The sequence below is a fragment of the Acipenser ruthenus genome, chromosome 1, assembly GCF_902713425.1.
Source record: "Acipenser ruthenus chromosome 1, fAciRut3.2 maternal haplotype, whole genome shotgun sequence".
In the NCBI taxonomy this organism is placed as follows: Eukaryota; Metazoa; Chordata; class Actinopteri; order Acipenseriformes; family Acipenseridae; genus Acipenser; species Acipenser ruthenus.
Genome location: NC_081189.1, coordinates 3,231,458 through 3,258,406, shown reverse-complemented (window position 1 = coordinate 3,258,406; position 26,949 = coordinate 3,231,458). Strand labels below are relative to the sequence as shown.

Sequence of the window (26,949 nt, the reverse complement as noted above, 5' to 3'; positions counted from 1 at the left end):
GTGTAGCCAGCAGTTTTATTTTTGTGACACCGTAGCTTTTGTTCTTGGTGGCGCAGATAACAAAACTTGTACAGCTGATCGAAATAAGATAGGCAGAGTGTAACGGACAGCATTGTGTGAAGCACCGTCATTACGAATTCTAACCCTGTCGCTGAGATGAGGTTTAAATCTCTAGAACTGCTCGTGCAGGTCCGGCTCTTTTGTACAGTGCTTAAGAGACTCACTTGCAGTAGTAGCCCTAAAGCAGTATTAACTAAAGATGTAAGCAGCAATGTTTAAACTTGATGCAGCCGCACTTACAACGCTGGATCAGTGGTTCCAACTCACTTCTAAGATGAGGGAGCAGCTTGGTGTTTAGAATGGGGTTAAAACGGCTACTAATTTGACGAATAGCTGAGGTAAGAAATAGTCACTTTAAATAAATGTATCTGATGTCTGGTGTGCAGTTTTTCTATTTGCATTGTAAAGCAGTTTAGTTTTAGTGGTAATGTATTAATTCTAGAATGGGATCTCAGAACAGATGTATAAAATAGCAAACCGGATGCAGAACACCAGATTTGTACAGACCATTGCATATCAGATGCACAACACAACCAGGGATGGCAATTGTTAATTTGTCATTGGAAGATGCATCTCTTTATTCCCCATCTTTCTCATACAGTTTCTCAACCTAGTTAATTATGTGTTTAGCTTTCATATATTTCTACCCATCTACCTAAAAAATATTTTTTATTTAGTATTTTCCTCTTAGAAAATAAAACACACGTGGAAACATTCTTCCGTTTGATTTATAAGCCTTTATTTCAATTGAAATAATCAATTACTAACGGCACTGAATCGAATCAGACCGTATATAAAAATCAGTGAGAATTAGAATTGTTGGTTGTCACATGATATCCTTCACCAAATCAACATTCAAGTTTATTCATTTTCTTCAGAGTCAAGGACTACAGCAAGTGAATGACAATGCAAGCTGTCTTAGCAATCACTGATCAAACTCAGTTTATGTTCAGGCCAATACACTTCCTGACTCGACAGAATCCAATAAAAAAAGAGGCATCAACTGTTCTACACCAGCAAGTCCCCATTCCCCCCAAAATAAAGAAATAAATAAAACTGTAAAAGAATGAGACAGATAAAAACCTGCTGCCATGCCCTGCTCAAAGAGCTTCCATCAGCTCCTTTGCTGAGAGCTGTTGTGTGTTTGTTTCCAGCTGAATCAGCAAATCACATGTTTTTCTTGTATTACCCCCAAGGCGTTATGGAAGTTATACAGTGCTTTACTTCCAACCATGGAGCCGTGCAAACTGCTAAAAGAAAGCAAGTTCAAAACACACTCATCATGCACATATTCCAGGAATGTCTTTTCCCAAGTGGCAAGATGTCCCAGCGTGTTTGAGTTCCCAGCGCTCCTCAGAACAGTAGCAGGCTGCCCCTCTCTGGTTCCTGGTCCAGGGCCTTGGGCCACGGCTACCTGGAGTGATCTGGGATGAGCCGTTTAAACCAGTCACTCACTGCAGAGTCCACACGCATCACAAGCGCCAGCCCCAACAGCACACACACGCTGGTCACGGCAAAGCCAGAGGCTTCGAAAATAAACCTTGACGAAGACGAAACAATAACAGTAAAAGTATTAAAGAAGCATGCATAATCCTGACCATGCTGTAACTACAAATCCCACACACCTCCATATACCCCGATTCCGATATTCTAAAAATCCTGCGAAGAAGAATGGCCTTACCAAGTTCCATTCCAAGTGGTTAAATGGTTCTCTATATGCGACATAAGCACTAACGTCCGCCACCACTACATCCCAGTCATCAATAATATGCATTCCGCTCCAGGCTACAGTAGATCAATCAATGTGGCTTATTAATAAGATATGAGAAAAAGCCAAGCCACAACTCCCTGGATATGAGGATATTTACCAATATATTCCCTTCCTTCCCATGCCCCAGATGCCTGGGTAGAAGCCCACACCCACTTCCAGATACTCACTTTGGTGCAAAGATCTTCCAAACCATCAGATGTCTCCTCAGAATCGCTGCTGCACACACAGAGGCCAAGAGCTGAAAAAGAAGAAAACCAAAGTTCAAATTAAGAGCTATTTCATAATTGATGTTAACGTAGGTATGGTAGTCCAAGATCAGTCCTGAATCAGGGTCTGTGAAACCAGCCATTTCAATTGTAGGTTTTTTTTTTACAACAAATCAAAAAAGCCATGATGAGAAGCCCTCCATTAGAGTGCTATTGTTTTTTTTACACACAACACAATGATTATGTGCGAGACATACATGTGTATATAGAAGAGACACAATACAAACCCTTACTGTGCTCCTACTACTGTAAATACACAACTACAGACCCTCGATTTCACATGCATATCTCTGACAAAGGTTAACACTTGAAAACAACTCTGTTAACTAGTAACAATCCTATTAAACAGCAAGACTTCCCGTAACAGGACTCCTAATCTGAAGTGTATATTAACTTTTACAATTCTTTGGTTTATCTTATTTTCTCTCCATTTATTTCTGTACTCTTTTTCCCACCAAAACTTCATGCATCTTTACTTTTACCTTTCTTTGTGTAAAGTTTGTTTGTTCTGTTTTCTCTTCATTCATTTCCAAACTCTTTTTCTTGACTTGCTAATCCATAAACTCTAAAAGTGACCTATTCACACCAGTGCAAACTAGGGTTGCCAACTTTACATTTTTCCAAAACTGGACAAAACCAGCAATGCGAGTGAAGTGATTGGGGGGGCTGTGTGTGATTTTTAAAAAAATAAAACACTCAGTAATCGGATCCCGCTAAGCAGTGAATGGCAAAATAACGCAGAATACATTTCAGTGTAGTTCTCAAACTTACCGGACCGAAAAAAACACAAAACACGTTTGCACAGTGGACTGGCTCAGCGAGAATGGAACTACCCAAACGGCAATGAACAGTGAGTAAGCAAGATTCTCAAGAACCAGACTTTTGCTGTCCGGTCAGTGGTTCTGACCGTACACGGTACAAATTCCCTTAAAACCCGATGTCCGGTCCAAAACCGCACAGTTGGTAACCCTAGTGCAGACCCACGGCCCCGACTCCCTGTCCAGGCACTCACCTGAGCTCCGTGTATGAAGAGGTATCGAGCCCCGAGCTGCAGCAGAGCAGTGGAGAACCTGTCTGGGTTCTCTCTCAGCCTCATTTCCATCACAGCCTCCTCTCCGTCCTCCCCCTCTCCCGCTCTCCTCCCTCGCTTCCCTGCCTTCGTCGTCTCACACACTAGGGGCCACAACAGCAGCAGAGGGCAGCTCACTGCGGAGGAAGGGGTCAGGCAGATGCACAACATTTATATTCAGTACAATAGGGAATTAAAAAGTACGTTTACAAATGCTCGTGGCTACCTCTGAATCATTCAGAATGTACGTCTCGCTCACTCGTTGCTGCATCAGGTGTAAAGACAGTCTTAAAGAGTGCAGGTTGATATTAACGTATAGAATTCGTTGTGGTTTCAATATTCAGAATGTCTTATTGACAATCTGAGGGAGAGTCTACACGCTTGGCAGAGTTATAAGTGCAGTTGCTAGTAATATTTTCTAATGGGGACATGACTTATAATATAGAATTAGATATTGATACTGAAGTGATACAGCCATCTGAAAGTTCCTATCAGATGGAAAAGACTTCACCTTAAACTTAGTTATACCGTTTTAACTATTCTTATGTAAACACATACTATAAAACAATACATTACAGGCCAGTAAGCTTGCTGATGACAACCTTGTGTAACCACCTCAAAGCACTGATGCATTTTTCTTTCATAATCAAAGAAGTGAATGCCCTTGCTCAATGTGTCTATGTACTGTGTAAAACCTCTTGAAGGGTGTCAGAGCGTACCTGCGAAGAGGATCTGTGAGGAGAATGTGTTGAGCGTGACCAAAAGTGCAGGGGCCAGGTGCCCAGCGTGGACCTCACTTAACCCCACAAAGGCAGAGTTCCACTGGATCGAGGCGAAGGTGGGCAGGTGACCCGTAGAGTAGAAGAACTGGGTGGCTGCCAAGCCCCACATCAGCACCGCAGACCAGGACACAGAGAAACATCCTGCAGAGACACAGCAGAGGAGAACACAAGGAGATGAAACACCACAGTGCCCAGCAACATCAGCACCGCAGACCAGGACACAGAGAAACATCCTGCAGAGACACAGCAGAGGAGAACACAAGGAGATGAAACACCACAGTGCCCAGCGACATCAGCACCGCAGACCAGGACACAGAGAGACATCCTGCAGAGACACAGCAGAGGAGAACACAAGGAGATGAAACACCACAGTGCCCAGCGACATCAGCACCCAGCAAACAAACAAACAAACAAACAAACAGTCTGCAGGAAGATCTCATCATTTCTAAAGCACTTTTTAATATCCAGTGCTAAAAAGAAGCTTAGAAGAAAAAAATAAAAATAAAAGTCAGACAAAACAAACTGATCACTGAAGACTTTTCCAGCGTCTTCATTTTTTGTTGTATCATTTTGACAAGTGCCGAAAATTCCTTAGGGTTGCCACAAGTAACCCTATTTTTCTTAGCTCAATGATAGATTCACTGTACAGTGCTTTGAACAAATCAGGAAAAAACGTGGGCTGTTTTGTGATTAGCTTCATATTTAAATAAATTCCACTGTTTAAAACCATATGTTCTTCTGTTGATTACTGAGCTGTGTGCTGTTAACACTGTGCAGTTAATTAAACTGTTTCTCTCTCAAGCCTTGAAATACCTGTACAATTGGATTTAGCACTGACAAACAATGAAAGAGGGTCACGTTTTTATTGTGGTAGAGATCCTGCTATTAATTTAATATCTCAGTATTGGGAATACTGCAGCAGCGGCTGCACTCCCCCCTCTCACCTGCACGGCTCCCCGGAGTGGAGAGGGAGGTGGCTGCAGAGTGCATGTGCAGGATGGCGCAGGCTTGCAGGAGCAGCAGCATGAAGGACAGCATCAGTCCCTCAGGGTGCAGCATGGCCAGAACCAGCCCGAGTTGAGCCAACACCAGGAGCAGAGGGGCCGAATACACTGTGCCCAGTCCGTAAGCCTCCACCGTGGGCTGGCCATCGTCCTCCCTCCCTGTGCCCTCTCTCTCCCCGGCCCTCAGTGACTTCCTCATGCGCTGGTAGATGTGCGGGATGAGGTGCTGGAGCTCTGCCTGTAGACTCACCCCGGTGCTCGCCCGGTAAGTTGGGGGCAGCAGGCTGGTCGCCGGCTCCTTCCTGGTTTTCAGGAACACCGTAAGGGGGTCCCAGCAGACGACCGTCACCCCCAGTCCAAAGAGGACGTACACAGCCCTCGGGAAGACCAGCAAGGCCAGCTTGACCACCTCCTGCAGGTTCCCGAAGCCCTCGTACGGCGCAGAGCTCATGGCCCAGTAGAGACAGACAAACATGGCCACTAAGGGTAGGCCGAAGCGGGCCACAAGAACGGCTGGGCTCTTGCTGTTCATGTTGCCGTAGTGGCGCATCCACCTGCGGACCAGGCAGACCCAGGCGATGACGGAGGAGACAGAGAGCAGGTACCGAAAGTTCCGCAGTTGGATGTCACGCAAGCCCGAGAGGGGGGTCAGGAAAGCTGACGGCTCGCAGCCTCCTTGCTCGTCTCGGCAGCCATGGAAAGAGTGGGAGGCGTAGAGGGAAGCCACCAGGAAGCCCGTGCAGCCCAGGAGGGTCAGGCTCTCCTTCTTGTAGGAGGAGGAAGCTGCCGGGGTAGAGGGCTGTGGCGGCAGACATGGGGGAGTCGACTTCTGGGCTTCGAATGGCAGCAGCAGCCGACCGGCCCAGTTCAGCTGGACAGGGATGTAAATCGCCAGGGTGCTGAGCAAGAAAGTGGCCACCCGACCCTCCGCCACCACGTAGCTGTCCGAAAAGAGGGAGGCACATCTGAGGAAGAAGATCACCAGCGGGACGCAGGGCCACGTCAGAGCTGGTCTCTGTTGGGCGGAGTCAGCGGCGGCGTTGAGCAAATCCGAGGGCTCGTTCGCAAAGACCCTGGTGGCTTTCCCTCTGCAGAAATTCCAAAAGAAAGACAGCTGAGACACAAGAGCCGCCATGCCGAGTGAGGACAGCACATCCACTTCGCTCCGTGTGACGAACTGCCAGAGAGCAACCCCGCCACCTGCCACCGCGCCACAGACTATAGGGATCCACAGCAGCCTACTGTACGAAGCACTAACGACGTCGGCAAAGTCGGAGGTGATAAAACACAGGGCACAGGCGGCCGCCAGGACAGCGATGCCAGCCGCCATGCGCAGTGGGTGGAACCGTGCCCAGGAGGCCTGGCACGTCTCCCTGACCTGGTTCAGGTACTGCTGGAAGGTGGCAATGAGTGCCTGGACCCTGGAGGAGTGCTCTGGTCCACCTGCAAGTGGACCCCCAAACAAGGCCTTGTACTCTGCGGCAGCCAACAGGAACGTGTCCTTCAGGTGGGCCAGTATCACTGGAGAAAGGTCCTTGTTTGCCAGCGAGTAGGTGTCCAGGTAACGGTTTACCTAGAATAAAAAAAACAAAGATCCAGGTTTACACAATGTTTAATTGATATTTGTTAATTCAGCAATTGTTATTAAATCGCTGTAGTTTGAGGATCCATTGTTATTATTAATGCATCTATACTAGAAATAAAAATGTGAGCATTAAGACACAACGTTTAACGTGATATAATCACACGTCATGAGGAACGAAGCGAGGACTCGAAGAAACTGCTTCACAATAATAATACCTGCTTAGCATTGATCCAGAGTGCCTCAGCCTGTCGGCGCTCCTGTGCACTCTGGTCCTCTGGGGATCCCAGTGCAAACAGCTCCACCATCACTTTCCCAATGTTGCTGTAGGGAATGGGAATACCGAGCAGCTGGGCCAGCGTGGGGACCAGGTCGATCTGGGGCACAACCTCTTGGAGAGCCTGGAAAGGGGAAAAACTGACCGGGTAACACAGAGAACAGAGAGGCTGGGAAGAGTGTAGTCCGTAACAATCGATGGTAGGCCATGTCTTTCTTACACCCCCGAAAAGTCATAACTGAGCTGCATCACTGCTTATTACATCCTGGAAGCTGCATGTAAAGTGTTTTCATAGCTTTAAAAGAGAAAGTTCTTTGTATTACAGATTGTGCCATACTGTACCTCTGCACAAAACACAGCCAACAGAAAGAAAGTAAATCAAAGCGGTTCAGTAATTATTACACTATATTGGGAAATGGCAGATCTCCAAGCCTGCAGGCACACACAGCAGCAGCAGCGCCTCACCTTCTCCTGTCCCGCAGTGAAGAGCGCGCTGGGGCTGTAGAGGAAGAGGGCTGCGTCCGTCTCCTTCTGGCTGTCCCCACCGTGGTCCCCTGTGTCCGTCATGCCGTGGTCCCCCAGAACCACCAGCAGGGTGTCATTCTGGAGCCGCTCGATCACAGACCTGCACCGCAACAAGCAGGACTCCTTCAGTACTGTACAGTGCAGGGAGCTCACTCAAACATGATTCCTTCAGTACTGTACAGTGCAGGGAGTTCACTCAAACATGATTCCTTCAGTACTGTACAGTGCAGGGAGCTCACTCAAACATGATTCCTTCAGTACTGTACAGTGCAGGGAGCTCACTCAAACATGATTCCTTCAGTACCGCACAGTGCAGGGAGCTCACTCAAACATGATTCCTTCAGTACTGTACAGTGCAGGGGGCTCACTCAAACATGATTCCTTCAGTACTGCACAGTGCAGGGAGCTCACTCAAACATGATTCCTTCAGTACTGCACAGTGCAGGGGGCTCACTCAAACATGATTCCTTTAGTACTGCACAGTGCAGGGAGCTCACTCAAACATGATTCCTTCAGTACTGCACAGTGCAGGGAGCTCACTCAAAAAAGGTTCCTACAGCACAGCCAGCACAGCACAGCACAGGGGGGTAACCCAGGGCTCTCCCTAGACACATGATACCTCCATACCACATGGAAGTACCAGAGCTTTACAACACTCTCGTCAGGAGACAGTTAAAAGGCTGTGCTTTTTGTCCTGTTATAAAATACACTTATCCTTCATCCAAGAACCACTTGATGAAATACAATGAGCTACATTGTGCTTTTGGTCTCGTATCACAATACAAACAACACAGTCTACTCTTATACTGCTAATTAAGCTGTGGTCCAGGTACTTAATTTGTACCCTGTACTGGGAGGCAGTCCAGTGGATTACAGGTTAAGGACTCAAGGAGGTTGTGTGACCTTGTTCAATATCAAGCTGGACACAGTCTGGTAGACGGCAGGAAAGCCCAGCAAACAAACTGCTGCATTTCATCTGATATTGATGTAGTCTTTCTGATCCATTCTGCTCTACTGCAGAATGTTAGAAGACTGGGACTTTTAAACAGCCTTGCTTTAGTGCTGTGTGCTGGCTGGGAATGCAACATATCCAGTAGAAAAAAAGACTTTACCTGATAACCTGGTCCATCTGGGTGAGCTTGTCAGCCATGGCTTGGTGGTCAGGGCCGTAGCGGTGCCCGCAGTGATCCACCCCCAGGAAGTGAGCGATGACCACATCCCAGTCACTGCTTTCCACTGCAGAGAGAGGGACTCAGTACACAACAACTCAGCAATACCCAGCTACTCAGCAATGCCCAGCACCCAGCTCCTCAGCAATGCCCAGCACCCAGCTCCTCAGCAATGCCCAGCACCCAGCTACTCAGCAATGCCCAGCACCCAGCTACTCAGCAATGCCCAGCACCCAGCTACTCAGCAATGCCCAGCACCCAGCTACTCAGCAATGCCCAGCACCCAGCTACTCAGCAATGCCCAGCACCCAGCTACTCAGCAATGCCCAGCATCCAGCTACTCAGCAATGCCCAGCACCCAGCTCCTCCGCAATGCCCAGCACCCAGCTCCTCAGCAATGCCCAGCACCCAGCTACTCAGCAATGCCCAGCATCCAGCTACTCAGCAATGCCCAGCACCCAGCTCCTCCGCAATGCCCAGCACCCAGCTCCTCCGCAATGCCCAGCACCCAGCTCCTCAGCAATGCCCAGCACCCAGCTACTCAGCAATGCCCAGCATCCAGCTACTCAGCAATGCCCAGCATCCAGCTACTCAGCAATGCCCAGCACCCAGCTACTCAGCAATGCCCAGCACCCAGCTACTCAGCAATGCCCAGCATCCAGCTACTCAGCAATGCCCAGCACCCAGCTACTCAGCAATGCCCAGCATCCAGCTACTCAGCAATGCCCAGCACCCAGCTACTCAGCAATGCCCAGCATCCAGCTACTCAGCAATGCCCAGCACCCAGCTACTCAGCAATGCCCAGCATCCAGCTACTCAGCAATGCCCAGCACCCAGCTCCTCAGCAATGCCCAGCATCCAGCTACTCAGCAATGCCCAGCACCCAGCTACTCAGCAATGCCCAGCATCCAGCTACTCAGCAATGCCCAGCACCCAGCTCCTCCGCAATGCCCAGCACCCAGCTCCTCCGCAATGCCCAGCACCCAGCTCCTCAGCAATGCCCAGCATCCAGCTACTCAGCAATGCCCAGCACCCAGCTACTCAGCAATGCCCAGCATCCAGCTACTCGTTTATCAAGGTCTTCAAGAAAAAGTGTGCACCAGGTAGTAATGCAAAACCTAAGGGCCATATGCTGCATGAGCTACTAAACTTCATAATAGTAACAAAAGCGCTACAAAATTCTGCCACGTAGCTCCACTAAGGATGGTAGCTCACACAGCCCTAAAAACTAAGAACATTTCAAATACAATCAGATTCTGAGAATATATCCCTTAGTAGGGGCAAATGGTGTGCTAAAAGGGACGAGCTTTGATTGGCCAAACGGTCTCTTCTCGCTCCCAAGCTTGTCTTATGTTCTCATGCATGTGCTCCTGTGAAAGAGTTCCTCCTTCATGCTGCTCAATAAATGTTTCCTGCTAGCTCTGTACCATTGTCCATTTGTTTTTCCTTTTACACAGTGATGGTTTCAACTTACCTTAATAGTGCTACACAAATTGTTTTAACCAAATCTGGCACAATTTCGAGCCCTCAAGTCGAGTTGCTTCTTGCTAGTTTTGAAACAGTATTCTTTCACCCAAAACAAACTGCAGTTTAATGTAAAGACCTTGATAAATGTTGTCCCAATTTGTGGTGTTTATAACTTTAGTAAAACTGACAAGTTCTACATTAGTGCTGAATTTACAAACATCCGGGGGTCTCTTCAAAAACTATCATTTCAAAAACAATCTTATTTCGCATGAAGTGGTAACTATAACTATCCCTCCTCTGATGCAGTGGTGGCACCCTGCCCTCTCCTGCACTCACCGGTGCTGTAGAGATGCTGCAAGATGCCATTGTCCACAGTGTGCAGGTCCTTCACTATGAAGGAGGGGAATGGCCGGGATCTGTGGAACTGGTTCGGGAAAAGGTTTTCCCAGGTGTCATCACCCATGAACACAACCCGCTTCCCTAAGGGAGAGAAGAGCATGGAGAGAGGTCAGAGGTCACACCCAATCATTACAGCCATCTAAAGAGACATTGAGTGATACACTGCTGTAAAGTCATGTTCCTAAAGTTCATTCATTTCACTGCTTGGTACCGCATTCGGAGGTGGTTTAATGTGCTATTTCAGCAGCTCACAGGCTTTCCATGTGTGAAAACAAGAGCCCCTGAAGCCCATCCACTAATCTGTTGCCCTGCAAAATCGGATCAACCCAGTCTTTGGTTTATTGCTGGAGGACAGAGTTAGACTCTCTAACCATGGAGTGCAAGCATTTTCAAACAATGTGCCTACACTCACAAAATGTATTAGAAACTCAAATTCTGTTCAATCCTTTAAAAAGATTATGTATTTTAAGGTTAGCGTAGGCTTGTCTATTTTTTATTGCAGTTTGGCCTGTGTTACATACATACAGCGTATGGTGGCGACATAATTTAAGAGTCTAAATTTGATGATGTTGCTGTTATTTGCATCTCTTATCTCTTACACTGTAGTGCTCTCAGCTACGGCATGCACACAGCAAGCTCTCCATAACACCTGTCATGCGCAAACCTGGAGCGGGTATTGCGATTGTAATGAAACGTTAGCATCTGAGCCCGGGGGACTGCCCTACTCACCATTCTGCCCAAGCTGGTGGATTAGGTTGTCTTCCTGGATGGCGTTGGTGCCGAAGTTGCTGCACACGTCCACAAAGGTGGGCAGCGAGCCGGTGGTAAAGCCTTTGATCCGCTGCATGGTGGTGGTTGGTGCGTCAGCCCTGAAGGGGTACAGCCTGGCATGAGCTGGCCGAGACGCCACAACCTCACTCAACACCCCCAGCTTGTTCTGAAAGGGTCGGGGGTCCTTGATCTCGGGGTCAAAGCGTGCAAAGTCAAACCGCAAGGCGTCAATGACCAGGATCACCGCCCTTTTGAAGCGCGGCTCACTCCAGCAGAAGTGTTCCGTGTGCGAGCTGTCGTGCTTGGAGAAGAGCTCGTCTTTGCAGGAGCTGCTGCGGTTCACTTCTACTTTCACTAGCAGAAACCCGCTTAAAAAAATCCAGATGCCCACGTAGAACAGCAAGCAGATCCAGAGGAGCAGAGCCAACACAGGAACCCTTTTCATCCTGGAACAAAAATCACCAATCAAGTTACTGCTTGCTTTACAAACCCGTGACCTCACTAATTCGACCCCACGTTTAACTGCAGTAGGAACTAGTACTAACATGCTTAAATAGGGCTAGGTTTGCCCCCATTGCGTTTCCCTTAAAACAGTCAGTAGGCTATATATTTAACTATATTACAACAGCATGTTAATCAAAACTATGTGCACTGTATTTCAAGCGCACCAATGCACGCCGGCGGTGTTCATGTTGTAATCGTTCTCTTCTGATGGATATCCTCAAACACCTAGAAAGTCTAGAAGCTGCAATTCTTTGTACTTTTCTTACATGAAATCTTCTCACTCTCCGTGTGTCGTTCCTGTTGAAGTTCAGCACACTGACCTTGCTAACGTCCCCTTTCAAACACGCTCCCTCCAACGCCCTTGTCACATTCGACATGAAGGTCCTACCGCACCTTGACAGCACTCAGGTAAAGACAATCGGGCAAGAGCCCTCCCTCACTCTCATTCAAACAGACTCATTTAAACACGCACACACACAACATACAGCGCTGGCTGTTTCCAGGAAGTAGCGACAGAGAATCACATACCACAACAATCACGTTCAGCTCCGCTGCTGCCATCTAGTGCTCTGGTTGTGTACATTACAGCATTACAAAATTACCATTTTTAAATCAACCAACACTCACATATATATATATATATATATATATATATATATATATATATATATATATATATATATATATATATATATATATAGTCTGTCATGCAATGTGCCTCGCATGTTTTCAAAAACAATGCACAACACAAATACAGTAGTAGTTGTGTATGTGTTCTGCATTCCCGGTAGGTGCTGTACAGCAGTACTTCAGAGCACGGATTTGTCAGCTGTCAGAAGATGTGGCGAGCCAGATCAGGTTTGGCAACTTGCTGAAGCCTCAGTACAGGTAGCGCGCTAACATCATACTAATCCCCAGCACGTACATTGCCTGACCGCTCTATTAGAACTGGACTACCTGACTGCATCGTTTATTTAACCATCCCAACCCGCTATTAGGTACAGGCCCTAACAACGTGGCCAGGCAGTGTAAGCTGGGTGCTATGCATGGAATCACAAACCAGGTTCCTGTTTGCCTGTCTGTGGACATGTATTATTGATGTCAACAATGGCAGTACTCTGAGGGAAACTCCCGCAGTGAGCAGCACTAGTGTAGCTGGTCAGAGCTGGGTTCAGCTGGTTTAGGCACGGGTCCTTTAAAGGTCAATTAGTAATGTTAAGGCAGGACCCTCACTGTTAAATATAGGTATGGCGTGCTTGTGTCTCCCTCTTCACATTCATTCAGAGATAACATAATGCAGCACTTCTAATACATGTATTTTCTTTCCATCTTAAGACACTTTAACTGTACTAAAATAACACATTGTGCAGCTGTTACTGTGTAACATTGAATGGGTATTATGCTCTCAATAGCACATCTTTCCACTGCAGTTTTCTAGTGACTTCAATTTTTATAATTTATTTGTTTATTTAGCAGACGCCTTTATCCAAGGCGACTTACAGAGACTAGGGTGTGTGAACTATGCATCAGCTGCAGAGTCACTTACAATTACATCTCACCCGAAAGACGGAGCACAAGGAGGTTAAGTGACTTGCTCAGGGTCACACAATGAGTCAGTGGCTGAGGTGGGATTTGAACCGGGGACCTCCTGGTTATAAGCCCTTTTCTTTAACCACTGGACCACACAGCCTCCTTCAATCTTTAAAGAGTTATGATGTACATTTACATTCTTAAAATAGGTGATTTAGACAAATACCACTTTTTTTTAAAAAAACAAAACAAAACATAATATCAATTGAATAGCCCCCCCAGGTGTCCCAGTCAAACCATGTCTCCCCTTCCACATTAACAGCACCTGGGACATCAATTAGGATCTGTTGTGTGTTGTTTGCTGGTGCAAAAAAGGCTTTTGTCTTGCCACCTCCAGGGGTCAGGAAGTGGCTATAAGTGTGAATTCCTTAGTCTTAGTTGACTTACATGCTACTTTTTACAGAAAACCTCCCAAGCTGACATTGTAGTGTGGTAGAATGAGCCCTCGTCTATCTAAGACATTACTGATGCATTTGCAATTGAAAGACTAAAGCCATACACACTGATGCAAGGAGATTCTAGAGCAACGCTCCGTGTACATCAAGTCTGAGGTGGCATTTATATATGATGCAGGAAAACATGGATACCAGAATACTGTGGAAGTGCATGAGAAACTGAAAGGAGGGGGAGGGGAGGGAGGAAGCAATTAAGAATGAGTAATTCAATTCAAACTTGGTATATTATAGTTTTGCACAATCCAGGAAGAACATTCCACATTGATCAGTTTAATTAAAAAGTTTTGTAAGAAATGTTTTTGTAAATTTTCATAACACAGGGATGGATAACTAAAGCCTTATAAATACAGCAAGATGTATAATTTAACACAAGCCCTGTTTAAAGAGACAATGTATCTGCCTGGACCCACTCAATCAGCACACCAGCTGGAAAAATATCTGGCATTACAGGTTAATATAGAAAAGAAAAAAAACAATGTGGACTAATACACTGAATTGTGTACTGAAGTGAACCAGGTTTATACTGAAACTGTAATTAGTATTTTACTTGATTTTAGGTAGAACTTCCCACAGACATTCCACACGTTTCAGAGGTGGCGAGTACGGTCTTAAATTAATATTTAGGTCTTAATTTAAGGCAAAGACTGGACTATTATCAGCCACACTGAGCCGCAGTATTGAACCAAATACACATCTTGGGAAGAGCACATTTGCAGGGAGCTAGCGTCTGTGAACTGAATAAACAGACAGTTCAGTTCAGAATATTAACAGGATGTGTCTCTGCACCCTCTACAGTATTTGTGATTGATATGTTTGAGAAAATGAGTATGGGGCTATAAGACTGTAAATAATAAAATATCTTCAAAATGCCATTTTAATGGACTTTCTTTTAAAGTGTTCCCTTCACCTGTGTAAAGCAGGCGACATCACAACGATAAGTGACTCAACACTTGAGGTTAAAAAGAAAGGTGCATTTAGCGGAAAGCCCTGGTATTTGGAAACTGCTGGACACCAAGGACACCAAACAGTGTGTAAATACATCTTTTAAATGGAGTCTCCTGTATGTGGATAGTCAAACACCCAGTGGGGTTTTACTTATTCCAAATACCAGGGCCTCCGAGAGGGACAAAGGGAACCGAGGGGCTCCCCTTCTTGATGTCATACTGTGGCTGATCTGGGCTTTTGAAAAACAAAGATCTCCTGTGTGCTCCCAGCTCCAACCATACGGCCAGACTTCCTCCAGAAAACAAAAATAAAAAAAAAATGACACCAATACTGTCTCCTCAACCTCTTGCAAAGACACTTCAAGAACTGAAATGAGAACAATTCTAAGGCTGTGTTGTTGTTTCTCTTGAGCTGGTTCTGCATTAACTGTACTGCGGTGGCTGGTGATTGTTTTCTGCTGGTTTCTCCAAAGCCGCCGTCTGAGCTTCTGTTTCTCTGATCTCGGAGGCGTTTACGGTTTGTTTCGCTAAGGTGCTGTATATACCCATAGCCTAAAAGGGAAACAAGGAAAAATGATCAGAAATTAATCTTTTGATAGAAGAAATTACCTTCAGCACCTCAGTCTTGTGTTGAGTTTCACCATTAATCAATTATTAAAAACAACAAATTAAACATGAATGTATTTATTAAGTAAACCATTTGGGGATTTTTATACGATATAGCTCTTTGAGAATGCATATTCGTTTGTAGACGGGAGCCAAATCTTCCTAATTTAGACTGTGCAATCACCTCAGTAATTACCCGGAACAGTCCAGGAGAACTGAAGGCCAGCGCACACTCTCATCCCAGCTGCAAGCCAATCAGTGCTGGGGGGGCTCGACAGAAGGGGGTCTGCAGGCTAACAGCTTTACCTTCAGCTGCTGCCTCCCAACACAGGGGGAAGCAATGCTGTTCAGCCTGCATGGTGGTCTTTATTGTCCTTTAAATGCAGAGTTATGCTCTGCTTTGTGATGGGTCACACCTACCTGGGTGACCATGCTGCTGATGTCCCCAGTGTTGGATGGGAGGAGGATGGTGTTGGATTCCTTCGCTAGGTTGGAGAATGCCGCCACATACTGCTCCGCTATGCTGAGAGAGGCTGCAGCGTTCCCATTCTGCAATCAAACACAACAGGCATATTCACAAAATAACAACAAATCACAACGAACACAAGTCTTTTTTTTTTTTTGTTTTAAATAGCGTGAGTTTTGTCCGATATCCTACCTGTCGTGTAAGGGCGTCCGACAGCAACTTGATAGCTTTTGCTTTTGCTTCTGCTTTTGCTAAAACAGCGCTGGCCTCACCTGGTAAACGCAATGAAAAAGAAGTTAGAAGACAAGGAACTATAATCAACGTGAACATCACACGGCATTCGAAAGAGGCTTCCAGCTGTCTGACTGCACAGATAGAAGACATTTCTTTCTAAGAGAAGATTCCTCAGGGCTGATGAAGTGATGCGCTGCGCACTGAAGCCCATCAGAGTAGCACTGTTCACTGAAGGAAGGATCACATATACCGCCAGGTCACTAAACACCTTGGCTTTCAGGCTTGTCACACAGATCAGTACTGTCCTGGCTACTACATGGCATTACTTCGTCGAAGCCCTGGGATTTATTTGTTGGTGTGTGTGTTTTTTTCATTTACCAGCAGCCCTGTTGATCTGCTCAGCCTTCTGTCCCTCAGAAGCCAGGATCTGGGATTGTTTCTGCCCCTCGGCTACGTTGATGGCAGCTTCTCTGGATCCTTCGGACTCCAACACTGTGGCTCGCTTCTTCCTCTCTGCCTCCACCTGGGGTCGTTGCAAAAACTCGCGTAAGTTATACATGTTTGTGGTTTGAAACTCGCACCAGCCCTGCACATCTTGGATTTTCATCTGGAGTTATCACTTAGCTACATTGCTTAACACAGACACACCCACACAAAACACACACACTAACAACAGCCAACTCACTTGCATATGCATGGACTCTTTGACCCTGGGAGGGACATGGATGTCTTTGATCTCGTATCTCAGGCACCGGATCCCCCACTCATATGCCGCCTGGTTTATTGAGGTTACGATGTTGGCGTTCAGGCACTCTCGTTCCTGCACAGGAAGAATACATCAGTCTTTTAAGTCTGCCACCTGCAGATGTTTAGGTTTTCTTAGATACAGGGCTTGATACCCGGAGGTCCCCGGTTCCAACCTCCGCACAGCCACTGACTAACTGTGTGTGACCCTGAGCAAGTCACTTAATCATCCTTGTGCTCCGTCCTTCGGGTGCAATGTAAAACCAAGGTCCTATTTTAAGTGACTCTGCAGCAGCAGTTGTTGATGCATAGTTCACCCCTAGTCTCTGTAAGTCGCTTTGGATAAAAGCGTCTGCTAAATGACCAATTAGTAATATACGGTACAGTGCTGCCTCGTTATTTCACAATACCTTAGTTCATGGATTCAGTTAATTTGTGGATACACCAGGCTAACAGTAAATTGAACATATGCTATAATTCATTTATTTATGTGTAAGTCAGATAGTGAAATATCAAAGTAACACTGCAGATTTTTTTCTATTTTACAGACATCACCCTTACCCGAAAAACTTTATCAAGGGTTAGCTTTCCGAGCTCTGAGCGCATGTTGGTTTGAGCCAGCTGTGTCACAGCATATTCTGGGTCTTCAACACCGTAGCTAGCCTGGGGTGGGGAAGAGAGACAATTCAGTATTCAGGATGCCTGAAATTCAAGTCAAGTGACATGAATACAAATATTTACTGTAGAAGTTTCGTTGCTTTTTTCAAGTGGACGATCAAGTCAAAACTAACTATGGATGCACTGCTCATTGGATTGGAATCAACACAGATTATTAATAAAAAATACCATAATCTGTAATCGCGTTATTATAATTTTTATTATTATCCACCCTTGAAAGCTCTGTCTCAAATCTGTGATGTTATACTTCAGTTCAGCATGGGGGTCAGAGTTTTCATCTCCAATCCACGCTATACACAGCGCCATCCCTCAAATCTGTGATGTTATGCTTCAGTTCAGCATGGGGGTCAGAGTTTTCATCTCCAATCCACGCTATACACAGCGCCATCCCTCAAATCTGTGATGTTATGCTTCAGTTCAGCATGGGGGTCAGAGTTTTCATCTCCAATCCACGCTATACACAGCGCCATCCCTCTAATCTGTGATGTTATGCTTCAGTTCAGCATGGGGGTCAGAGTTTTCATCTCCAATCCACGCTATACACAGTGCCATCCCTCAAATCTGTGATGTTATGCTTCAGTTCAGCATGGGGGTCAGAGTTTTCATCTCCAATCCACGCTATACACAGCGCCATCCCTCAAATCTGTGATGTTATACTTCAGTTCAGCATGGGGGTCAGAGTTTTCATCTCCAACCCACGCTATACACAGCGCCATCCCTCTAATCTGTGATGTTATGCTTCAGTTCAGCATGGGGGTCAGAGTTTTCATCTCCAATCCACGCTATACACAGCGCCATCCCTCAAATCTGTGATGTTATGCTTCAGTTCAGCATGGGGGTCAGAGTTTTCATCTCCAATCCACGCTATACACAGCGCCATCCCTCAAATCTGTGATGTTATGCTTCAGTTCAGCATGGGGGTCAGAGTTTTCCTCTCCAATCCACGCTATACACAGCGCCATCACAAGCCGGTTAGTCTCCCCATCAATCAAGCAAACTTGTGTGTAAGGCGGCTCGCAGTAGGAAGCACAATCTTATAACTTTTTTATTTTTGTTGTTGCCAACTTTTATTCATGTTAATGCTGTATACTAATAGATTTTGTGTTTATGCATAACCCCTGTTTGTATGCTTGGGGCTTTGCAATTCTTTTCATGCAGTTCATCATCTGCGTTTCTTGCACCTTTGTTTCAGGTACTGGTGGAATAAATAGGCCTGCATACATGCGATACAGCAGGGTTTTCAGCCAGGGTAAACAAATGTTAGCTTCGAGGCCTGACATTTATCATCATCTTCTTTAATCACCACTTGGTTTTTGTGCAAACAGAGGAAAAGGAAAAGTGTGTCTTTACCTTAAAAGGGTCCATTATTCGTAGATACAGCACTCCATCTATTTGTAGTGTCACGTTATCTGAAAACATTAACAAACAAACAAACAAACAAACAATTAGTCTTTTTGACTGCATTAGCGGGTTTTAGCCCAGCTTTTCAACAATCCACCCAAACAAATACAATATTATGTTGCATTGTGCACCAGTGGAGCATTAGGCTCTATGCAGGGATGGAAACATGAATCCTATTGAAGTTTCACTCATTTCAGGTTTTAATAGAAGCTTGTTTAGCCACAGTGTATAGGTAACAAGCTCAGGTGTAGGGGTGTGCCGAGTCATCGATTCACACAGTGAACCGTGAGATTTTTCTTGATGATTTAAGTAAAATTCTATCTACTAACATAAACATGAGCATGCATTAAATTGTGTGTACACTGATAATTAGAGAATATTATTTATTAACAATTTAAAAAAAGTTAAACAGTTTTTTCGGGGTTAGGCGGATTGGCGCCTGCAACACAAAAATGGGGAAAAAAAAAAAAAAAGCATATCACATGTTTTAATAAACTGAAGTGCGAGAAGGACGGTAACAAATGAATGAACAACAACAATAACAATTTCATCCAATACAAATGCTAGTTAGCGTAGATAGGTGCTGTGTTAACACCAGCAGAATACGGAAGCCCCAGTTTCATGCAACATGAGCATGTGTACAAATTTCGTATTTAATATCGTAAATAGCAGAACCAACTCACTGCAATTTAAACTTGTTTTTACTGAAAAATAAACGAACATGTAATCAGAAGAGCTGTGTGTGTGTGTTACAGGCTAACACTGAGCAGGGGAGCTGCAGCATGCTGTCAGATCAGGTCGTGACTAACACTGAGCATGGGAGCTGCAGCATGCTGTCAGATCAGGACTTCACTAACACTGAGCATGGGAGCTGCAGCATGCTGTCAGATCAGGACTCCACTAACACTGAGCAGGGGAGCTGCAGCATGTTGTCAGATCATGACTCCACTAACACTGAGCAGGGGAGCTGCAGCATGCTGTCAGATCAGGACTCCACTACACTGAGCAGGGGAGCTGCAGCATGCTGTCAGATCAGGAGTCACTAACACTGTGCATGGGAGGTGCAGCATGCTGTCAGATCAGGACTCCACTAACACTGAGCATGGGAGCTGCAGCATGCTGTCAGATCAGGACTCCACTAACACTGCACATGGGAGCTGCTAGGAATACTTATTAGAATAAAAGGGGTACACAAGTAACTTAACCCCTAACATCTACCAGTTCCTCAGTTCATTATGCATTTCCTACCTAGGGATACTGCAGACTGCTCTGGAACATCAATTACAATTTCCTTAAGGCTCTGCACATACCGGATTTTATCCAACACTGGAATAAGGACATTTAAACCCTAAAACAGGAAAGAAAAAGAGGTCAATTAAAACAGGTTCCCGAGACTTCTGTAAGAAATCAACAACTGTTTAGAACTGTTCATGAATATCAAATAATATTTACTCCATCAAGCCTGACTTTAGCAGCTGGATTGACAGACCTTGATTAGCACTCATCATGGCTGCAAGTACTGCAAGGTAGACCTGCAGTAGAGATAATCACAGTCTGGGTAACCAGCTGTAAGAAAGCCTTTAAAGAACTCTGACCACAGTCTTTGGGACCATTGTGTTAAACTTGGGATATTTACAAAAGCCACATTAAACAAAGAATTATTCAACTGTCCTAGAACCTGACAGGTATAAGGTGGCAAGGTTAAAAAAACGAAACACTTAAGCAATAAGATATAAATCTGCATAAATGGGAACCACCACACTTTTTTTTTCCTTTAGTCAGGAATCAGGTTCATGGCATTATTCCAAATGTGTGTTTATTGTGGGCTGTACTGTAAAGTTATCCCTTGCCGGACTCACAGGCTCCAGTATCCTGTGAAACCTCCCCATCCTCTCCACCACCCAGGCCTCTTGTTGTGGGACAAACAGGATCATGGTGTTCATGGGATTGCTGGATACCCATCGCTGCTGGGCTGGGGCCATCCACTCCACTGGCACCCCCCGCCTGGAGTGCTGCAAACAAACAGGGGGGAGTGAATACACACAAGCATGGGGGGGGGGGGGGGGGGGGGGTCAAATGTGAAGCCACCTGAAACACTGGTTCCCAGGCTATGTTAGTGGAGGTGCTGCTACAGGGTAAAGCATACCAAAAACAGAGACTTATTCTGAAATTATCAAATGATTATGTTTTCAATGCATTGCCTCAATTAAGTATTTATTTTTTAACTATTGGCATTTCCAACTGTACTGTATTTTTTATACAATTAGTTATCTGTTAAACATTTTTGGTCTTTTTTTCATGTGAATTGGCCTGGGGAAGCAATGCAGTCCCTGTACTGTAAGTTCTCATCCAGGAACTCATACATACATACAGCAAATGTAAAGTCCCACATGCCAGTCACAAAATCTAAACCAGACTATTTACTGGGCTTAAAGGAATCTGAATCTATTTAGCCTAGAACAAAGAAGAATCAGAGGGAGCATGATTGAAGTCTTTACAGGCTTAAAATGAGTTGACATAGTTAACCCTAACCAATGGGTTACCTAGTCATGTGTTGAGGCAGAATCACTTGGATCCTTTAAGACCCAACTTGACAAAGTTTTGAGATAAACCAACCACTAGGAACTGAAGGAGCTTAGATTGGCCGAATGGCCTCCTCTCGTTTGTAAATTTTCTTATGTTCTTGCACACACATACATAGATAAAGAAATCAGATTTATTTTCCAGTGCTCTCACAGGGTCTAATGTGAGACTTTAAACAGTCTGTAACTACAGGGGTTGCTCTCTGTACAGCAGGCCTATGTGATCAGACTACAATACAAACTACAAAAGAAGAAACCTGTAGGGGGATTTGAAGACAACAGCTGACAGACACTGGCCTCAAGAAAATATAAGTTCATGAAAACCGGAATGAACTGCTATGCACAGGCTTCTATACTCCCACCTTCCATCAGCAATCCAAGACGGGATTGCATAATGACCCACGCTTCAGGAGCTCGGACGATCAGTGGATGACATTGCATGAACCTTGCATCACTGTGCACAGTGACGCTGCAAATGACGCCACTTTATTGTGGGGTATGTAGTTAAAAAAAAAAAAAGTTAACTCAACAACAGTAACTAAAGGGTCGATTTCGATAATGCTTTTGGTTTTCATTTGCATCGACCTCCACCCATGGTTTTACCAGGATTGTCCATAGAAACAAAATAGTGGATGATGCAATACAGATTCCCTGGCGTAGTAAAAAAAATATATATTTAAAAATCTAAAATAATAATGCTGTGGCTTGTCACTGTGGGTCAAAGGTTGATAAAATCAACCTTCAAGTAATTTAAATACAACTACAATAATTCAAATGTCCTTTAAAATGGGTCTATCGCTCCTGCCTGACATCAAATCTGTTTCATTCAGAACTTGATTTGAACTCTATTGAACAACTAAACTTTAAATTAATCTAAAATTAACCAATTGAATGTAGGTTGTTACACTCAGGGGTAATGTTTAAAAACACAAAACCGCCAGACTTGTCATCCTTAAAATGTATTAGGTCGATTGAATCAATAAAATGTGCTGATTATAAAGAAATTATACCCATTTATCTTAAACAAAAAGTGAAATGTAATCTAATGTACAATTTACAGCAACATGTTCTGGCAGAAATGAATGTTCGATATAGATAATTTCGGGTAATACTAGACAAGTCCCATAATGTAAATATCTTTACGGTTATGCAATTTATGAAAATGCTGTCAAATCCATTCCACAACATTACAAACACTGTCAAGTACGTTATCGCTGGAATAAGATCTGACCCCATATATGACGAATCATGTAACTACACAGATAGAAGACGTACATTGCCCCGCAACACTGTATTTCATCTCGCTTTAAAATATATTCATTACCTTTAAAAGGGCTCCACCAGCCCGACAAACTGTCCTGAGCATGTTCGCTTATTTCTTGTTTATTTGTAGAAAAATCCACGCGGAAACCAAAAATGCTTCTACCGTGACCCTCCACCTGACAGACAGCAGGAAGCACGCAAAGAACAGGGACGGCTCTCAAAGTCGCCTCCACGGAAACAGAGTGTACTACCACAACGTTCCTGGTATGGTTCAATTATTCACATTTTAATACAAACAGAAGAATGACTAACTGGTGGTGATTATTCAGAATTAAACTCAAGACGAAGACACATTCAAAATGAGAATGGTGAAATGTGAACCATTTAATTGTAAAAAAAATAAAAAATAAATAGAAAAAAGAAAAACGCCGAAGCATGACTTATTTTTGATTAGAAAACGAACTCCTCTTTTTTTGTCCCTTAACATGCAAAGTTTTACCCACTGTTAATAACTAGTATAAGAAGAAACATATTAGATGAGCATTAAGTTAACATTCTGTATTAGTGCTCGTGGTGCAAAATATTAACAAAAGTAAAACAAATATTTAGTAAAGCTGGCCCCACATGTACCATTATTGTAAATGTTTAGTAAGCAAAGGCATGTTGCAGAATTAACTTGCGAATGTACCACGAATCTACGTATAAAAAGAGGGGCTGTTGATTGTGGCTAAGTAACTTACTATTTTTTTTTTTAAATAACGCAATGCACTGATAACACAAATATACAGTGCTGTATGTTCACGTTAATTATTATTATTATTATTATTATTATTATTATTATTATTATTATTATTATTATTATTAACTTCAACAACGTGAGCGCTGGGTTCAGTCAGTTGCTTCTTGCTTCGTTAACCGCGTGCAGTTCGATAGCGCTCGAAAGCAGTTTATTGATTCGGGCATCAGCAGAATTTGAAAAAACAACAAAACCTACAAAATAATCATACAGGCCAGGAAAATAATAATATGAAACGCTTTTAAATACGATATGTATTCAGGGTTATAGTATCGAAAAGGTAGACCGAGTATAAAAAGAAAAGAAAAAAAGAGGAAAGTAACCCTCTTTACATTTGGGAAATCGATAAACCGCGCTACTAAAAATAAAGTAAGTACCACTATTAGACCACGCGAAAGTACTTTTTTGTGAAAATGCTTATGTTAGCTAGTAGCTACTCATACTCTATGACGAAGCTGCATGTGTTCTAGGATGTTGCTGTGTACAGTACATAGTCATGTTTAGTTTTAATATTAAAATATGTCTTTTGTGCAAAAAATAATACTTTGTTGACAGTCCAGTTCATGTACTTTCCCCGCAGTAATTTATCTGTGTCTGACATAAGAGTCTATTAAAAGCTGGGTTAAGTGCCCCCACCATGTTAAAGTGGGGGAAAATAGTGTGTACCCATTTCCGTTTTTTTTTTTTTAAATCAGGTCTTTCCAGAAGGACGGAGTGCCCATAGAAGTGAATAATCCCAGGTCTACAGCACCACTGTACAGCTAACACTGCAGACTTGCTTATTTAGGTTAGTAAAAATCAGTTCAAAACATTTCATTACATGAAATGAATTAAGATTTACTTTGTCCCCGTGCAACGCTCTGCTCATGTATTTCTTACTGATGCATTTCTTACATAAACTAGACAAGTTAATGATTAATCAATGTGATAACTGAAGTAAAAAATAAATAAATAAAAACCCACATGGGCTGTGTTTCTTTAAATTGTTAATGTTTGATACAGTAACATTACCAAGCACGGTATTGGCTTGTAAGAGGGTAATGCATCTGTGTAGAACTGTGACTGCTTTGCTGTCCCAAATACAGGTTTCCAGGGAGCACCTGAGCAGATCTTTCAGTATTCGCTGCACATCTCCTGCCTGAAACTCAAGTGCAATGGATGGCTCTTTCTACAGCCATCACGATGGGCGTTCTAACCTCACTGAACCGATGGACACACAGGTTATAGGTGTGAGCATTTACTACATAGTTTCGTTAGTCTTGTTTTGTGGAAGCTTCCTCTGTGGTTTGCCTCTCAACTGTGTGGCACTGAGACTGCTGTGGAACGAGAGGGCCTCATCTGCTGTTCCTGTTACCTTCCCATTAAACCTCACTGTACTAAACATCCTGCTCACCATCACACTCCCTTATTACATCTACATTAGCTACAGTGCTTTCAGTAGCTCACCTTTCATATTGTACTTTGTGATAATCTACATGTACATAATCACCAATGACATGTTCACCAGCTGTATCTGCCTCAGCAAGGTTTTTTTCGTAGTCCGTCCTTTGGGGAACTTTTGCATTCGGAATAAAAAATCCATGAATATCCTTTCTGGTCTGATCTGGGTTATCTCTATAGCTATTTGCATGGTAAGGGTATTCATATTTTTTTCACACCTGTACGACTATGTTTTTTTTTTGGGATGCTTCGTTGTCATAGCTTGCAGCTACATTTACATCCAGGTGATCTACCTCAAGCAATATATGGATGCAGTTGACACCACAGACTTGAGGAGTGCCCTGAAGTTTACTCTAGCTATGTTAGCTAGCACCACTGTAAGCTTTGCCCCATTGATGGTAGGGACAATCTTACTGTACATTCAAACAAATGTAACTGTGTTGTTGACATATCTCTGTGTCCTTGTTCCAGTGTCTAGTGTTAAGTGCACACTGGATGCACTTATATTCATAATTTTTGCAGGTGGCTTCCCCTGTTAGCTACCTTGCTTATCAAGATATACATCTGATTGTACTTCAGTATAAAATTTGCTTGACAAAACACAACCAGTATGGAAGTAACCTCAGAAATTACAGACCAGTTTTGGCAAATAATTCTAGCTATGTTTAGGGTTTGGACAAAAAATTGGAGACACTTGTCTTACCAATGTCAATATGCCATATGGGCCCCCACCCTTATAAAAGTTTACCATGGTATTGTTGCAGTTTTCCTATGGTTATACTATGCATTTACCATAGTTTACTGATTTGCCATGTTTATTAATATGCTTCACCCTACGTCACTCTTCTTTACAATGCTTACCTATGCTTTAGCTATGCTTTTACTATGGTCAACTTTTATAAAGGCAGCCTGGACAATACTAATTCAATGTGACGAGTTTGCTAAGAGTTCACACTTTACATCCATTATTGTCAAGTTTACTTCCTTCGGAGATGTTTGGGGTGGAAAGTCAGCACTTTTAAAACTGCTCCTTTTGAAAGATCAGTCATTTGCAGTCTTACATACAGAAGTACCAGTCTGTCAGATCTGCAGACTTACCAGTCTTGACTGAAACTGATAGTTTGTTACAGAATACATGTTGTACTGTATGTGTCGTCATCTCCTGCATTTCCATGAAATGAATGACTGTGTGTTGTGTAGTTTGAAGTTGTGAAATAAATCAAATCAATTATTTTCTCTTATCTTGAATTTTGTGGCTTCTGGTTACAGTTTATCATGTCCTCCTAACTGTAGTTTCCTCACCAAGGTTGGGTGCAGCAGCTTTCATTTTCCTTGCTCACATGCAAACTCTCAGCAGAGTCCTCTTGGCTTACTATCAGTGTCTCGCCCCACCAGTTATGTAGTACAGTAGCATGCTGGAATCTTTAGCTTTGTAACTTTACATTAAAATGAATAGCACCAGCTCAGGTTGCATTGTGATATAGCTCACAAAGGTCAGCATTGTGGTAGAACTCTAGTAAAAAACACTACACCAAAATAGAACAATAACATTGTAAAATATTACTGAAATCTGGCGGTGGCATTGTTATGATCTAGGGGGGCTGGGACACAGATGCCCTGTTTATGTTCGTAATGCACTCACTCCCCACCACATCCCTTATAAGAGTTTACCACAGTAAGAGCATCACAGAGTGGAATAAGCAGAGGCAAGCACTGTACAGCCCAAAGAGGAGTGGCAAAGCTAAATTACTGTGCAGATTTACAGTGGTAAACTTTTAATAAGGGGTATGCTGACACCGGCAGTACATTCATGTATTCACTGTCATGCTTATAAGAGAACACAGGTAGTTAGTATTTATTCTAAGGCTGTGATTGATCAAATTTAAATAAAGACATAACCGGTCGCTATTTATTTTCTTAGGGATGCAATATAACTGTCTAAGACAACTGATTCAATACCCTGTGCATGTCTTATATAATACAAAATAAGGTCAAGGCATACCTATACAAGAAACAAAACAAAGCAGGTTTAAAGATGCAGTTAAAAAAAACAATACTGAGTTAAATGTTTGTAAATACAATGTTTCTGTAAAGAACAATCTAT

General features: G+C 43.7%; 2 protein-coding genes and 1 long non-coding RNA gene across 6 annotated transcripts; 1 reads left to right on the top strand and 2 right to left on the bottom strand.

Annotated features, from left to right (window-relative positions):
- Positions 1–774: 774 nt before the first annotated feature.
- LOC117403554 (GPI ethanolamine phosphate transferase 3-like) lies at positions 775–12,218 on the bottom strand. 4 transcript variants are annotated; one of them, XM_059030415.1, is made up of 11 exons: positions 12,175–12,218; positions 11,101–11,588; positions 10,309–10,452; positions 8,449–8,572; positions 7,277–7,436; positions 6,753–6,935; positions 4,893–6,525; positions 3,886–4,089; positions 3,110–3,303; positions 1,999–2,069; positions 775–1,600 (listed from the first exon to the last, which is right to left on the bottom strand). In XM_059030415.1, exons 2-11 carry the CDS (start codon positions 11,585–11,587, stop codon positions 1,471–1,473), a joined length of 3,330 nt encoding a protein of 1,109 aa, XP_058886398.1. In that variant the 5' UTR covers position 11,588; positions 12,175–12,218; the 3' UTR covers positions 775–1,470. The 4 variants fall into 4 exon arrangements, with proteins under 4 accessions (XP_058886398.1, XP_034782097.2, XP_034782099.2 ...); XM_034926206.2 differs by lacking the exon at positions 12,175–12,218 and adding an exon at positions 11,913–12,166; XM_034926208.2 differs by lacking the exon at positions 12,175–12,218 and adding an exon at positions 11,967–12,166.
- Positions 12,219–13,076: 858 nt separating this feature from the next.
- LOC117403893 (stomatin-like protein 2, mitochondrial) lies at positions 13,077–22,820 on the bottom strand. The gene is made up of 10 exons (XM_034006371.3): positions 22,671–22,820; positions 20,624–20,776; positions 20,013–20,112; positions 18,714–18,772; positions 17,247–17,348; positions 16,627–16,761; positions 16,320–16,464; positions 15,900–15,979; positions 15,662–15,790; positions 13,077–15,187 (listed from the first exon to the last, which is right to left on the bottom strand). The coding sequence occupies exons 1-10, from the start codon at positions 22,710–22,712 to the stop codon at positions 15,059–15,061; spliced, it is 1,074 nt and encodes a 357-aa protein (XP_033862262.3). The 5' UTR covers positions 22,713–22,820; the 3' UTR covers positions 13,077–15,058.
- On the top strand, positions 22,809–24,963 carry LOC131737938 (uncharacterized). Its single transcript, XR_009329524.1, has 3 exons — positions 22,809–22,873; positions 24,101–24,192; positions 24,491–24,963. It is a non-coding gene; the product is annotated as an uncharacterized LOC131737938 (long non-coding RNA).
- The last annotated feature ends 1,986 nt before the right edge of the window (positions 24,964–26,949 follow it).